A 13,116-nucleotide genomic window follows, 5' to 3' on the forward strand; every position below is an offset into this window, starting at 1 on the left:
TCGGCTGCCTTCGGTGGTGGTAGAGGCAAACTCGCTGGGGTCTTTTAAGGGACTTCTGGATGAATATATGGGATCTAATGGGATTGGGGGTTATAGAGAGGCCTATGGCTCGGTAGGTATAGATGTCATCGGCGCAACTTGTGGGCCGAAGGGCCTGTTTGTGCTGTAGTGTTCTATGTTCTATGTTCTATGTTCTATGTTAATACATGTAACAATAATAAATCAAATAATAATGGATTGTAGTAATCCCTTGACAATCAACTATCTGTCTGATGACCCAGCATTCACTGTTCCCTGAGGGAGAGAATTCCAAACACCAGCAACCATCTGAGGGATGAAACTCCTCCTCCTCTTCATCCCCATCTCCGTGATGTACACAATAACTCACAGCAAAGCTTTGGGAGAACAAGAGCCACAAAGTTGCTGTGTGGAAGACCAAAGCAGCTGCTCTGGTAGAGATTTGTAGGATTTTGTTTTCTATTTGAGATTGAAGGGATAAGAAGTGGCTGAGGTGGACCTTGCCGCTGGGAGTCAGTTCTGGAAGTGTTAGGCTGAGAGGAAGGATTTTGGAAGGACACTGTGTGTCCATGAGAGTGAGCCTGTGGAAGAGCCAGAATAACACTGGACATCATACCGGTCAGCACTGATATAGGGGCTGTAGGTGTATCTCTATCACATTCATTAAATAAAAACTCCCTTTGCTTCTTCTCAATGAGTCATTTCCCTGTTCAGGGATATTTGTGATCAAGGTGGATTTCAGCGTGTTTGTTCCAGTAGTTCGCAAATGTAAAATCCTCCCCTTTGGTTATTCCATTTGGGAAAATTATCTGTGAAAGTTATCGATCTCTACTGGGATTCTAACAATTAATAAATAATTACAGCACTCTTACTGAGAATGTGAAAAGTCTCTCACATCTGATCAGTAAAAGTATCTAGTTTACCAAGCTTGGTAAATTCACTCTCGAAACCTCCCTGAGGGTTTTTGTGGAGTTTGGTACAAGTTCCTTTTTCAGTCTCACAATTCCTCATACCAAACCTGTTCCTCATCCGTGACTAAATTAAATTGACAAGTGGGAGTTCCCTCACTTGCAAAATTCAATAAAACTTGAGTTACAGCTCTGTCACTGAGAGTTAGAAACAGGGACTGCTCCAGGCTGACTGCTCCAGACAGAGACTACTCCAGACAGAGACTATTGCAGACAGACTGCTCCAGACAGGGACGGCTCCAGACAAAGGCTGCTCCAGACAGAGACTGCTCCAGACAGAGACTATTGCAGACGGACTGCTCCAGACAGGGACGGCTCCAGACAGAGACTGCTCCAGACAGAGACTATTGCAGACGGACTGCTCCAGACAGGGACGGCTCCAGACAGAGACTGCTCCAGACAGAGACTATTGCAGATGGACTGCTCCAGACAGAGACTGCTCCACACAGGGACTGCTCCAGACAGTCTGACCCGGATCAGTGGAGGCATGGATGTTGTGTTGAGCTATGTGGAGCCAGTGGTGGTTGTGACCAATGTGGCCAATGCTTTGTTTGACACAGCTCTGTTGATGGTGGTGTCTGACCGGTTAAACGGGAGCTCGCTGGTTAACAGTGACCTAGCTCAGAAGAAAATAGCCCAGTTTTATATGATCTACAATATGATCTACTCGCTGACTCCCTTACTGAGCACTGTGCTGTTGGGCTGCTGGGCAGATCGCAGAGGACAGAAGATTCTGTTGGTGGTGCCGTTACTGGGTTACTTACTGGGAAGATCCTTGCTGCTGTTCACACATCTTTTCCAGCTGCCTGTCAGTGTGATGTACGGGTCAGCCCTGATCAATGGATTGACTGGAGGGTTCCCAGCTTATTGGAGTGGTATTAATGCTATCACTGCCTTGCGGTCTGAAGCAGGAAAGCGCAGTCTGAGGTTAAACATGTTGGAGGTGGCGTCGGGAATGGCTGGATTGTTGGGGAGTCTGGTCTCTGGTCACTTCTTCCTGGTGAAGGTGAACAATCAGCATGGGCTCCTGCCGATCTCCTTGTGTCTAGCTCTGTATTCACTGAGTTTGCTGTACTCAGCTTTCATCCTCAGATACCCCACAGTCTGCCCACAAAGCCAGCTTCTCCCGGGAGTGAGGAATCTCAGCCCGAGGAGGTACAGCACCCAGATGGTCCTGCTTTTTATCTGCTACCTGCTGTATGATTTTGGAGTAACTGGTGGGGAGAATATCATCTCCATCTTTGTCCTGAAGCCCCCGCTGAGCTGGGACGCAGTCTGGGTGGGCTATGGAAAAGCAGCTTGTTACGTCATGTTTCTGACCAGCTTCCTGGGAGTCCTGGTCCTCTCCAAATGCATGACTGACATCTCCCTGATACTGATGGGAATCGTCTCCAACACATCTGGGTTCATCACCATGGTCTTTGTGAAGCAAAGCTCCTTGTATTTCATTGGTAAGTGACTGACTTCATTCTAATGATCCCACTGCTAAATCTCTCCTGATTCTGCTTTCGTCCAGGGCCTGCTAAAGTCTCCATTCCATCGAATCCCGACAGTGTAGAAACAGGCCCATCAAGCCGACAACAATCCCACACAGGCCCTATCCCCGTAAGTCCATGTGTTCACCCCACTAATCCCCCAACACTAAGGGGCAATTTAGCACAGCCAATCCATCCAACCAGCACATCTTTGGACTGTGGGAGGAGACAGTAAGACGTCTGACAACACCAGGTTTAAGTCCAACCGATTTATTTGATAGTAAACTCACAAGGACGGTCTCAGACTCCTTACTGTGTTTACCCCAGTCCAACGCCGGCATCTCCACATCATGACTTCTGTGGGAGGAGACCAGAGCATCCAGAGGAAACCCACACAGACATGGGGAGAATGTGCAAATTTCACACAGACAGTGACGTCGGGAATGGCTGGAACTGAACCTGGGTCCCTGGTGCTGTGAGGCAGCAGCACCAACCCCGTTCAAATATTTTGAAATAACAAGATCGGGAACAGTGGATAATTTGTATACTTGCCTGGGTTCAAAACATGGGAATATCTGAACCACAGATATGCTTTACTGGCAAAGTGCTTACGTTACTATGTGTACATCCGCACTGAGGTCAGTGAATTGTGTAATTTGTGGGTTAGCAGTGAGACACAGCTGGAATATTGTCAAAATCCAACAGATGTTCTTCAGAGCTGAGAATCTACCTCTCCTATGTTCGAGTGGTGACGAGGCGCTCCTGTCTCTCGTGATATTCTTCCTCACTGAATGAGTGAGATTAGTTCCAAAGTCTTGCAGTGGTTTGGGAATTGTTTCCAGATGTTTTAAAAGACTTCTGGATGAGTACATGGGATTTAATGGGATAGAGGGTTATAGGTAGGCCTAGTAGGTAGGGTATGATCAGCACAACTTGTGGGCCGAAGGGCCTGTTTGTGCTGTAATTTTTCTATGTTCTATGTTCTATGTCTTGAGGAGGTTATTTCACACAGCTGATTTGTAATATCAGCCACTGGGAGTTGGACTTTCTGTACGTTCACACACTCAGAGAATAAATCAGAAAACCAATGTGAGATCACAGCTTCACATGTTGGTCAAATGGTCATCATTTGGCTGAGTCATTATCTGGCTGAGGTTTTGGGATTTTGAGAGGTATTTCGAGTAGATTCAGATCTTGCAGAATTAGTTCAATATTCCTAAAACAGTCACTAATTACAGGTCTGGAACTACCAGCGACAAGGAAACTCAGAGTTTAAAAACTCCAACACAGTTTCAAAATCTGAAGTCATTTTGTGATGGCATTTAATAATTTCCACCTAAACCTTGCAGAACAAGCCTCAGAAACAGAAAGCCTGTCTTTCCCTCATTAAATATCCTGTGAAACTATTTTGGAGGGAAGTGGTGTTGTGGCAATGTCACTGGACTTGTTATCCCCAGGTTCATGTACTGGAGACTAGGGTTCATCGTGGCAGCTGGTGGAATTTAAATTCAATTAATTAATCTGGAATAAAAAATTAGTCGCAATAAAAGTAACAGTGAAACCATTGTCGATTGTTGTAACAACGCATCACATTCAAATATGCCATCCTTACCTAGTCTGACTGGGGGACAGCACAGTAGCACAGTGGGTTAGCACTGCTATCTCACAGCGCCAGGGACCCAGGTTCAATTCCCAGCTTGGTCACTGTCTGTGTGGAGTTTGCACGTTCTCCCTGTGTCTGCATGGGTTTCCTCCGGGTGCTCCGGTTTCCTCCTACAGTCCAAAAGATGTGCTGCTTAAGTGCATTGGCCGTGCTAAATTCCCCCTCAGTGTACCCGAACAGACACTGGAGTGTGGCGACTCGGGGATTTTCACAGTAACTTCATTGCAGTGTTAATGTAAGCCTTACTTGTGACAAAATAAATAAACTTTTAAAATTTATTTAGTGGGCGGCATGCTGGCACAGTGATTAGCACTGCTGCCTTAGACCACCAGAGACCCAGATTCAATCCCCAGCTGTCTGTGTAGAGTTTGCACATTCTCCCCGTGTCTGTGTGGGTTTCCTCTGGGTGCTCTGGTTTCTTCCCACAGTCCAAAGATGTGCGGGTTAGGCGGATTGTCCACGCTAAATTGCCCCTTAGTATCAGGGGGACTAGCTAGGGTAAATGCATGGGGTTATGAGGATAGGGCCTGGGCGAGATTGTGGTTGGTGCAGACTCAATGGGCTGAATGGCCTCATTGCCTTGTTAATGGAATTACGACACTAATTAATAAACCACTCGTGACTCCAGACTGAATGTGGGTGACTCTTATCTGTCCTCTGAAATGTCCGAGCAACCCACTCAGTCCAGGGGCAATTAGGAATGGGCAAAGATGCTGGCCTTGTTAGCGATGCCCACATCCGCATGAAAGAATGAGAGCAAAGGAAAAAGAACAGGCCCTTCGGCCCTCCAAACCTGCACCAATCATGACGTCTGCCTAAACTAAAACTGATATAGAGATGCTGGTGTTGGACTGGGGTAAACACAGTAAGAAGTGATGTAGTGAGACTCCTTACCAAACCAAAACCGTACAGAGAGTCCGTATCCTTCCATCCCCATCCTATTCATGTATTTGTCTGGTTGCCCCTTAAACACTGCTATTGTACCCGCTCCCACCCCCTCCCTGGGCAGCGGGTTCCAGACATTCACCACCCTCTGTGTAAAAAGCTTGTCCCTTACGTCTCCTCTAAACTTTTCCCCAAGCAGCTTAAACCTGTGCCCCCAAGTCCTTGACTTTTCTACCCTAGGAAAGAGCCTCTGACTATCCACTCTGTCCATCTGCTGCAGTTGTAAATGCGCCTAGTTTGGGGGCGTTTAAGAGATTGGTGGATAGGTTTATGGACGAAAAGGGATTGGTTTAGATTAGTGGGTCAATGTTTTTTTTTAAAAATAAGACTGGTCTGCGCAACATTGTGGGCCGAAGGGCCTGTTCCGCGCTGTAATGTTCTATGTTCTATGTTCTATGTTCTATCTCACTCAATCTTGTAGACGTCTATCAGGTCTCCCCTCATCTCAATAAGGAGAAGGATTCCCTTGGCTATTGACTTGCCAAGTGAAATAAAAGCTCCCACACCTCCCTAATCTCAGCCCTTCATCATTCTATACACAACGGATAAAATGTGACATTGTAAAACAAAAGCAGCCAGGATCACAGCATCAGGGGCCCAGGTTCAATTCCAGTCTCAGGGTCACTGTGTGGAGTTTGCACATTCTCCCCGTGTCTGCGTGGGTTTCCTCTGGGTGCTCCGGTTTCCTCCCACACTCCAAAGATGTGTGGGTTAGGTTGATTGGCCGTGCTAAATTGCCCCTTAGTGTTAGGGGGGTTAGCAGGGTAAATATGAGGGGTTACAGGAATAAGGCCCGGGTGGGATTGTGGTCAGTACAGACTCAATGGGCTGAATGGCCTCCTTCAGGGCTGTAGGGATTCTATGATTCCGGGGGAAACGGGGAGTATGGAAATGACAGAGACGTTAAACAAATACTTGTACCTCTGTCCTCATGGTTGAAAATAAAATTCAGAAATGAGCAGCGAAAGGTTTAGCGAGAAGGAGGAAATCAGTGTTGGGATAAAGAGAAAAACTGGACAAATTAATGGGAATAAAAGCTATCAAATCCCCTGGACGTTCTAGAGGGCAGGGCCAAGTTCACCCAGAAAATTCCCTCCAGGGTCATGGACCTTTGCATGGCCCACCCCTCACCCACAGGAGTTTTGGTGGCAGCTGGGATAGAAAAACTGTCCCCTCTGTATCCAGGGATCATCGAACCCTACAGTGCAGAAAGAGGCCCTTCGGCCCATCGAGTCTGCACCGAACACAATCCCACCCAGGCCCTACCCCCATATCCCTACATATTATACCCACTAATCCCTCTAACCTACACATCCCTGGACACTAAGGGGCAATTTCTTCGCACGGCCAATCGACCTAACCCACACATCTTTGGACTGTGGGAGGAAATTGGAGCGCCCAAAGGAAACCCACACAGACACGAGGAGAATGTGCAAACTCCACACAGACAGTGACCCGAGCCGGGAATCGAACCCAGGACCCTGGAGCTGTGAAGCAGCAGTGCTAACCCACTGTGCCGTCCAAATTTCCGAAGAGGTGGATAAAGAAGTAAATGAATCCGGGATCTGGGAAGGAATGTTTCCAATGGGTTGGAAGTGTAACCTCGCTGTTGAAGGGAGAGGGAAAATAGGGAACTCTGGGCCAGATACCCTGACAGCAGCAACAGGAATTATGTGAGAATCTGTAACTGGGGATGTGATAATGCAGCATTTAGAAAATCGTTATATGATTAAGGAAAAACAGAAGGAATTTGAGAAAGGACAATTCTGTTTGATAAATGGTTGTGTTTTTTTGAGGGTTGAACTAGCAGGGTAGCCACCAGTGGATGTAGTGAAATTTTCAAATAAATATTCGATAAAGTGCCACACAAGAGGTTATTGTGCAAAATTCTGACCGATGGAATGGGGGGGAAATATGGCCTGAGAATTGGTTAATGGATAGGAAGAGGAGAGTAGGAATAATCAGGGCAGTCTCAGGTCGGGAAGATTAGGAGTGTCGCAAAGATCAGTTCTGGCCCTCAGCTATTTACAATCTACCAATGTTGAAATGAGTTGAGGTGAGTGGGCTGTGTCTAACGTATCCTAGTCTACTCACAAGATAACGCGATGTCAGAAAGTAAGTGGTGAGGGGGACAGAAGGAGGCTGTGAAGAAACAGGTTGTGTGGGTGGGTGGAACATGGTAGATGGAATAAAATGTGGCAAAGGTGTGAAATTATCAGGAAAATTAAAAGAAATTTTTGTTTGAATTGTAAGAGGAGTCATTCAGAGGGGACCTGTGTGCCCTTGTACATGAATCACAGAAAGTTAACATACAGCCAGCAATTAGGGACACAGATGGTGAGTTAGCTTTTGTAAGAACCATTGGGGATTGGAGTTTAAGAATAAAGATATCTTATTGCAACTTCAGAGCACTGTGTTAAATTATGCTCTCCTTATGAGAAAGAACTTGTTCTGGGAGGAATACATTAGACTGATTCCCGAGGCAGAGGGATTGAGCGGACGAGGTCAACATTGTTTGGGTGAGAGGTGGCCTCATTCTAATCTTGATGTGGAGTTGCCGGCATTGGACTGGGGTAAACTCAGTAAGAAGTCTCACAACACCAGGTTAAAGTCCAACAAGTTTATTTGATAGTAGCCCTTGGCTCGGGTCACTGTCTGTGTGGAGTTTGCACATTCTCCTCGTGTCTGCACGGGTTTCTTCCGGGTATTTCTGTTTCCTCCCACAGTCCAAATCCTTCGTCAGGTGTGTGGAAGGTTCTGAAGGGACATCGTTTCCGAAGACTTGTGGGATTACTATCAAATAAACTGTTTGGACTTTAACCTGGTGTTGTGAGACTTCTTATTCATTCTAGTTTGACAGGGCTGATGGTGGGCAGATGCATTCCTCTCACTGGGGAATCTAAAATGCTCAGAATAGCAGGTGATCTAGGATTGAGATGAGGAGGGGTGTCTTCAGGTGAAGGGTTGTGAATTCCCCACCCCAGGGAGTTGCTGACGCTCGGTCATCGTATCGATTCAGGATGGAGACTACTAGATTTTTAGACATTAAGGGATACGGGGAGTTTGACCAGATGAAATTGAGATAATTGAGCTGTGATCTCGTTGAATAGACTTGTAGGGTCAATTTACTGAATTACAGAATTGTTACAGCCTTCATAGCGAGGGGGATTGAATATAAAAGTAGGGAGGTCTTGCTGCGGCTGTATAGGGCATTGGTGAGGCCGCAGCTGGAGTACTGTGTGCAGTTTTGGTTGCCGCACTTACGCAAGGATATTTTGGCCTTGGAGGGAGTGCAGAGGAGGTTTACTAGGCTGATACCGGAGTTGAGGGGGTTGAGCTATGAGGAGAGGCTGAATAAACTAGGCTTGTACTCGTTAGAGTTTAGAAGAATGAGGGGAGATCTCATTGAGACGTATAAGATGATGAATGGGATGGATAGGATAGAGGTGGAGAGACTCTTCCGGCTCAGAAAGGACAGTAGGACTAGGGGGCACAGCCTCAAGATAAAGGGGGTGCAGTTTAGAACGGAGTTGAGGAGGAACTTCTTCACTCAAAGGGTGGTGAATCTCTGGAATTCTCTGCCCGTTGAAGTGGTGGAGGCTGCCTCGCTAAATATTTTTAAGACGCGGGTTGATGGGTTTTTGATAAGCGAGGGGATTAAGGGTTATGGGGAGAGGGCGGGAATGTGGAACTGAGCCACGACAGATCAGCCATGATCTTATTGAATGGCAGGGCAGGCTCGAAGGGCTAGATGGCCTACTCCTGCTCCTATTTCTTATGTTCTTATGTACAGCGCTGAAGGAGGTCATTTGGCCTATCATCTCTATACTAGCTCTCTGAATGAACAACTCAACTCGTGTCATTCCCACTGCTCCCCGCCCCACTTCCTTCTCCCTACTCTGCACATTCCCGATTCTGTTTCAATTCTCTGTTGAAAGCTTCTATTTGTCCGTCTTGCCCCAATCTCTCAGGCAGTGCATCCCAAATCCTAATCATTTGCTGTGTGAAGAAGATTCTCCTTGTGTTCCTGTGTTTGTTTTGCCAATGACCCTGAATCTCAAGCTCAATGCTCACACCTTAGCAATTTCTCCTCGTGGCATTGCATTCCTCGATCAATTCTCCTCTCAGCCTCTCTTCCCCAAGGACAGCAGTTTTGGGATTGATTGGGGTTCAGGGATGATTCTGTGGCACACAGTTTTGTACCCCCCCACTGCCTCACACCCCCATACCCAGGAAGGCCACTCTCAGTGTAGATTTTCCCCGATAGGTGCTGGGGGTCTGAGAAATGAGGAGGGGGGGTCTGGGTAGCAGGTGGTCAGGAAGGCGAATGGGATGCTGGCCTTCATAGCGAGGGGGATTGAATATAAAAGTAGGGAGGTCTTGCTGCAGCTGTATAGGGCATTGGTGAGGCCGCAGCTGGAGTACTGTGTGCAGTTTTGGGCGCCGCACCTGCGCAAGGATATTTTGGCCTTGGAGGGAGTGCAGAGGAGGTTTACTAGGCTGATACCGGCGTTGAGGGGGTTGAGCTATGAGGAGAGGCTGAATAAACTAGGCTTGTACTCGTTAGAGTTTAGAAGAATGAGGGGAGATCTCATTGAGACGTATAAGATGATGAATGGGATGGATAGGATAGAGGTGGAGAGACTCTTCCCGCTCAAAAAAGACAGTAGGACTAGGGGGCACAGCCTCAAGATAAAGGGGAGGCGGTTTAGAATGGAGTTGAGGAGGAACTTCTTCACTCAAAGGGTGGTGAATCTCTGGAATTCTCTGCCTGTTGAAGTGGTGGAGGCTGCCTCGCTAAATATTTTTAAGACGCGGGTTGATGGGTTTTTGATAAGAGAGGGGATTAAGGGTTATGGGGAGAGGGCGGGAAAGTGGAACTGAGCCACGGCAGATCAGCCATGATCTTATTGAATGGTGGGGCAGGCTCGAAGGGCCAGATGGCCGACTCCTGCTCCTATTTCTTATGTTCTTATGGGTATTGTACAAAAGGTCAGAGTTCGGAGAGGTTGTGAGGCTGAAGGTTACAGAAGCAAGGTTTTAAACACAAGGACGAGAATAACATCAACAATTTATATCTACACGTACCTACAACCCAGAAACCAGCCTGCGGGAGCTGGGAGGGGGAGAGGGGAGAGTGGGGAGTGGGAGTGAGGCGGAGTGGTGAGAGGGAGGCGGGGGTTTGCAGTGGGGAGGGGGGACGGGGGAGGGGGAGGTAGGGGGTTTGCAGTGGGGAGGTGGGGGGAGCAGCCTCTGTTTATAATCAGTGTATTAAATATCTCTCTGACTCTCTGCAAAGTCACTCTGACTCAGTCAGAATTACCAAGTGATTGGAAGGACGTGGGAGTTCATCCTGAGCGAGTGTGAGTGAGCGTAAAGTTTATTTATTACCAGTGTCACCACTAGGCTCACATTAACACTGCAATGACGTTACTGTGAGAATCCCCTAGCTGCCAGACTTTGGTGCCTGTTTGGGTACACTGAGGGTGACTTTAATACGGCCAATGAACCCTAACCAGCACGTCTTTCAGACTGTGGGGGGAAACAGGAGCGCCTGGAGGAAACCCATGCAGACATGGGGAGAATGTGCAAACTCCACACAGACAGTGACCCGAGCTGGGAATCGAACCCAGATCCCTGGCGCTGTGAGGCAGCAGTGCTAACCACTCTGCCACTGTGCTGTCCCATGTGTGTGAGTGAATGTGTGCGTGAGTGAGTGTGAGAGTGAGTGAATGAGTGAGTGTGAGAAAGAAAGAGGGTGAGTGAGTGTAAGAGTGAGAGTGAGTGTGGGAGTGTGTGTGAGAAAGAGAGAGAGACTGAGTGCGAATGTGTGTGGGTGTGACTGAGTGAGTGAGTGAAAGTGGGGGTGGGTTGGGGAGATTGGAGGGTGAGGGGGTGGGGGGTGTTGGAGGGTGAGGGAGGTGGGGGTGTTGGAGTGTGAGGGGGTGGGGGGTGTTGGAGGGTGAGGGGGGTGGAGGGATGGGGGTTTGGAGAGTCAGGGAGGTGAGGGGGTGGTTGAGAGGAGGGTGGGGTGAGGGGGGGTGTGAGTGAGGGGGGTGAGGGGATGGGGGTGAGGGAGGTGGGGTTGGACAGTGAGGGGGTGGGGTGAGGGGGTGGGATGAGGAGATTGGGAGTGGGGGGGTGGGAGTGAGGGGGGTGGGGGTGAGGGGTTGAGGAGGTTGGAGGGAGTGGACAGTGAGGGGGTGGGGGTGAGGGGGTGAGGGTGAAGGGGTGTGGAGGTGGGGGATGAGGGGGTGAGGGTGAGGGGGGTGAGGGTGGGGGGGTGAGGGTGAGGGGGTTGAGGGTGAGGGTGAGGGGGTGTGAGGGTGAGGGGGTTGAGGGTGAGGCGGGGTGTGAGGGTGAGGGGGTGTGAGGGTGAGGGGGTGAGGGTGAGGGTGAGGGGGGTGAGGGTGAGGGGGGTGAGGGGGGTGAGGGTGAGGGGGGTGAGGGTGAGGGGGTGAGGGGGGTGAGGGTGAGGGGGGTGAGGGGGGTGAGGGTGAGGGGGGTGAGGGGGGTGAGGGTGAGGGGGGGTGAGGGGGGGGGGGTGGGGGGTGAGGGGGGTGAGGGTGGGGGGTGAGGGGGGTGGGGGGTGAGGGGGGGGGTGGGGGTGAGGGTGAGGGGGGTGGGGGTGAGGGGGTGAGGGGGTGAGGGTGAGGGGGGTGAGGGGGGTGAGGGGGGTGAGGGTGAGGGGGGTGAGGGTGGGGGGTGAGGGGGGTGAGGGGGGTGAGGGGGGGTGAGGGTGAGGGGGTGGGGGTGAGGGGGTGGGGGGTGAGGGGGGTGAGGGGGTGAGGGTGAGGGGGTGAGGGGGGTGAGGGGGGTGAGGGTGAGGGGGTGAGGGGGGTGAGGGGGGTGAGGGGGGTGAGGGTTTCTCTGCTCCCACAGGCTCGATGGGGAATTTTCTCCGTCTCCATCAAACTCCTCCCCGAATATCCAGCTCTGCTCATCCCCACAATCCCCGCAATCCGGAATCAAACTCCACCTCGGAAAGATTGGAACTTGATCCGAGTTTGAACGTTGGAACGGAGTTTCCCGGTGCCCAGAGTGTGGTTAAGGGAAGGGCTGTTTCTGTGGTTACCAACATTACAACATTGCATCGTTCCCATGGCAGCGGCTGTTAAACAGCAATGAGGATAAGGTGAGGATTGTAGTCAGTCCTGTCCCCGTGGCCCCACCCCCAGCCTTGGCCTCAGGACCATGTGTAACTGCACAGAGTCCCACTGGTGTTTCCTCCAGCACTGGGAGGTGTTGGTGGGTTTGAGCCCTGGGACATACGGAGGAGTTCACCCCCAAACATTCCCGTCTGAAAGCCGCAGAGTCTCACTCTGGTTTTCCCAGCGAGTTAGCCATGCAATTTCCCCCAGACTCTCTGGATGTTTTGATGGTGGGGGGTAAATCTGCTGTAGATTGCTGGGCACACGCCCTGATCACCCCTATACTGCACACCAGTCTATATCATATACAGGAGATACATCAACCACTCCCCCCCCCCCCCCCACACAGACAGTGCCCTCCCTCCACACCCACAACACCCCTCAAAGCCGCCCACACACCACTCCCAAACACACTCCCTCCAACAGAGCCCCCCCCCCCAACACCTGATCACCAGCCCCAACCCCCGATCGCTGGCTCCCCCCTCCCCTGTGTGGCCCCACCCCTGAGTGACCACCCCCTGTGAGGACCCCAGGCCCCACCGCCTTAGTACTACACATGCCTGGTGGGCAGTGTCAGGGTGCCAGGCTGTCACTGCCTGAGGCGAACCCTCCCCCATCCCTGGATCTTCTGGGGAAGTCTCTCTGGCTTCTGGTTCCCCCCCCCGACCCCACCCCAGCGAGGCAGCTGAGGGAAGTGAGGCTGCACGATTGCGTGCTGAAGTTATAAATATTTAAATTAGTCTCATACCCACCCCCTGCGCGGGGCTGGTGAAGCCAGGAAACAGGGAGATTGAGACTGGCTGGGCCCAGACACAATCCTGATTTTTTGCCTCCTGCTGAATTTTCCTGCCCCGCTATGCAATTGGCCAGCGCAGTGGGACGGGGCATTGCACCCA

The 13,116-nt window shown here is 50.3% G+C and overlaps 1 protein-coding gene across 1 annotated transcript in view; it reads left to right on the forward strand.

Annotated features, from left to right (window-relative positions):
• The first annotated feature begins 1,381 nt into the window (after positions 1 to 1,381).
• Positions 1,382 to 13,116, forward strand: part of LOC145358616 (solute carrier family 46 member 2-like) — a 21,914-nt gene continuing 10,179 nt past the window's right edge. The window contains exon 1 of the mRNA XM_080212825.1: positions 1,382 to 2,437. Within this exon, the coding sequence (XP_080068951.1) occupies positions 1,402 to 2,437 (1,036 nt within the window). The 5' untranslated portion in view covers positions 1,382 to 1,401. The remainder of the gene's footprint in view (positions 2,438 to 13,116) is intronic.

The sequence above is a fragment of the Carcharhinus amblyrhynchos genome, chromosome 26 (assembly GCF_965287045.1).
Source record: "Carcharhinus amblyrhynchos chromosome 26, sCarAmb.v2.hapA, whole genome shotgun sequence".
In the NCBI taxonomy this organism is placed as follows: Eukaryota; Metazoa; Chordata; class Chondrichthyes; order Carcharhiniformes; family Carcharhinidae; genus Carcharhinus; species Carcharhinus amblyrhynchos.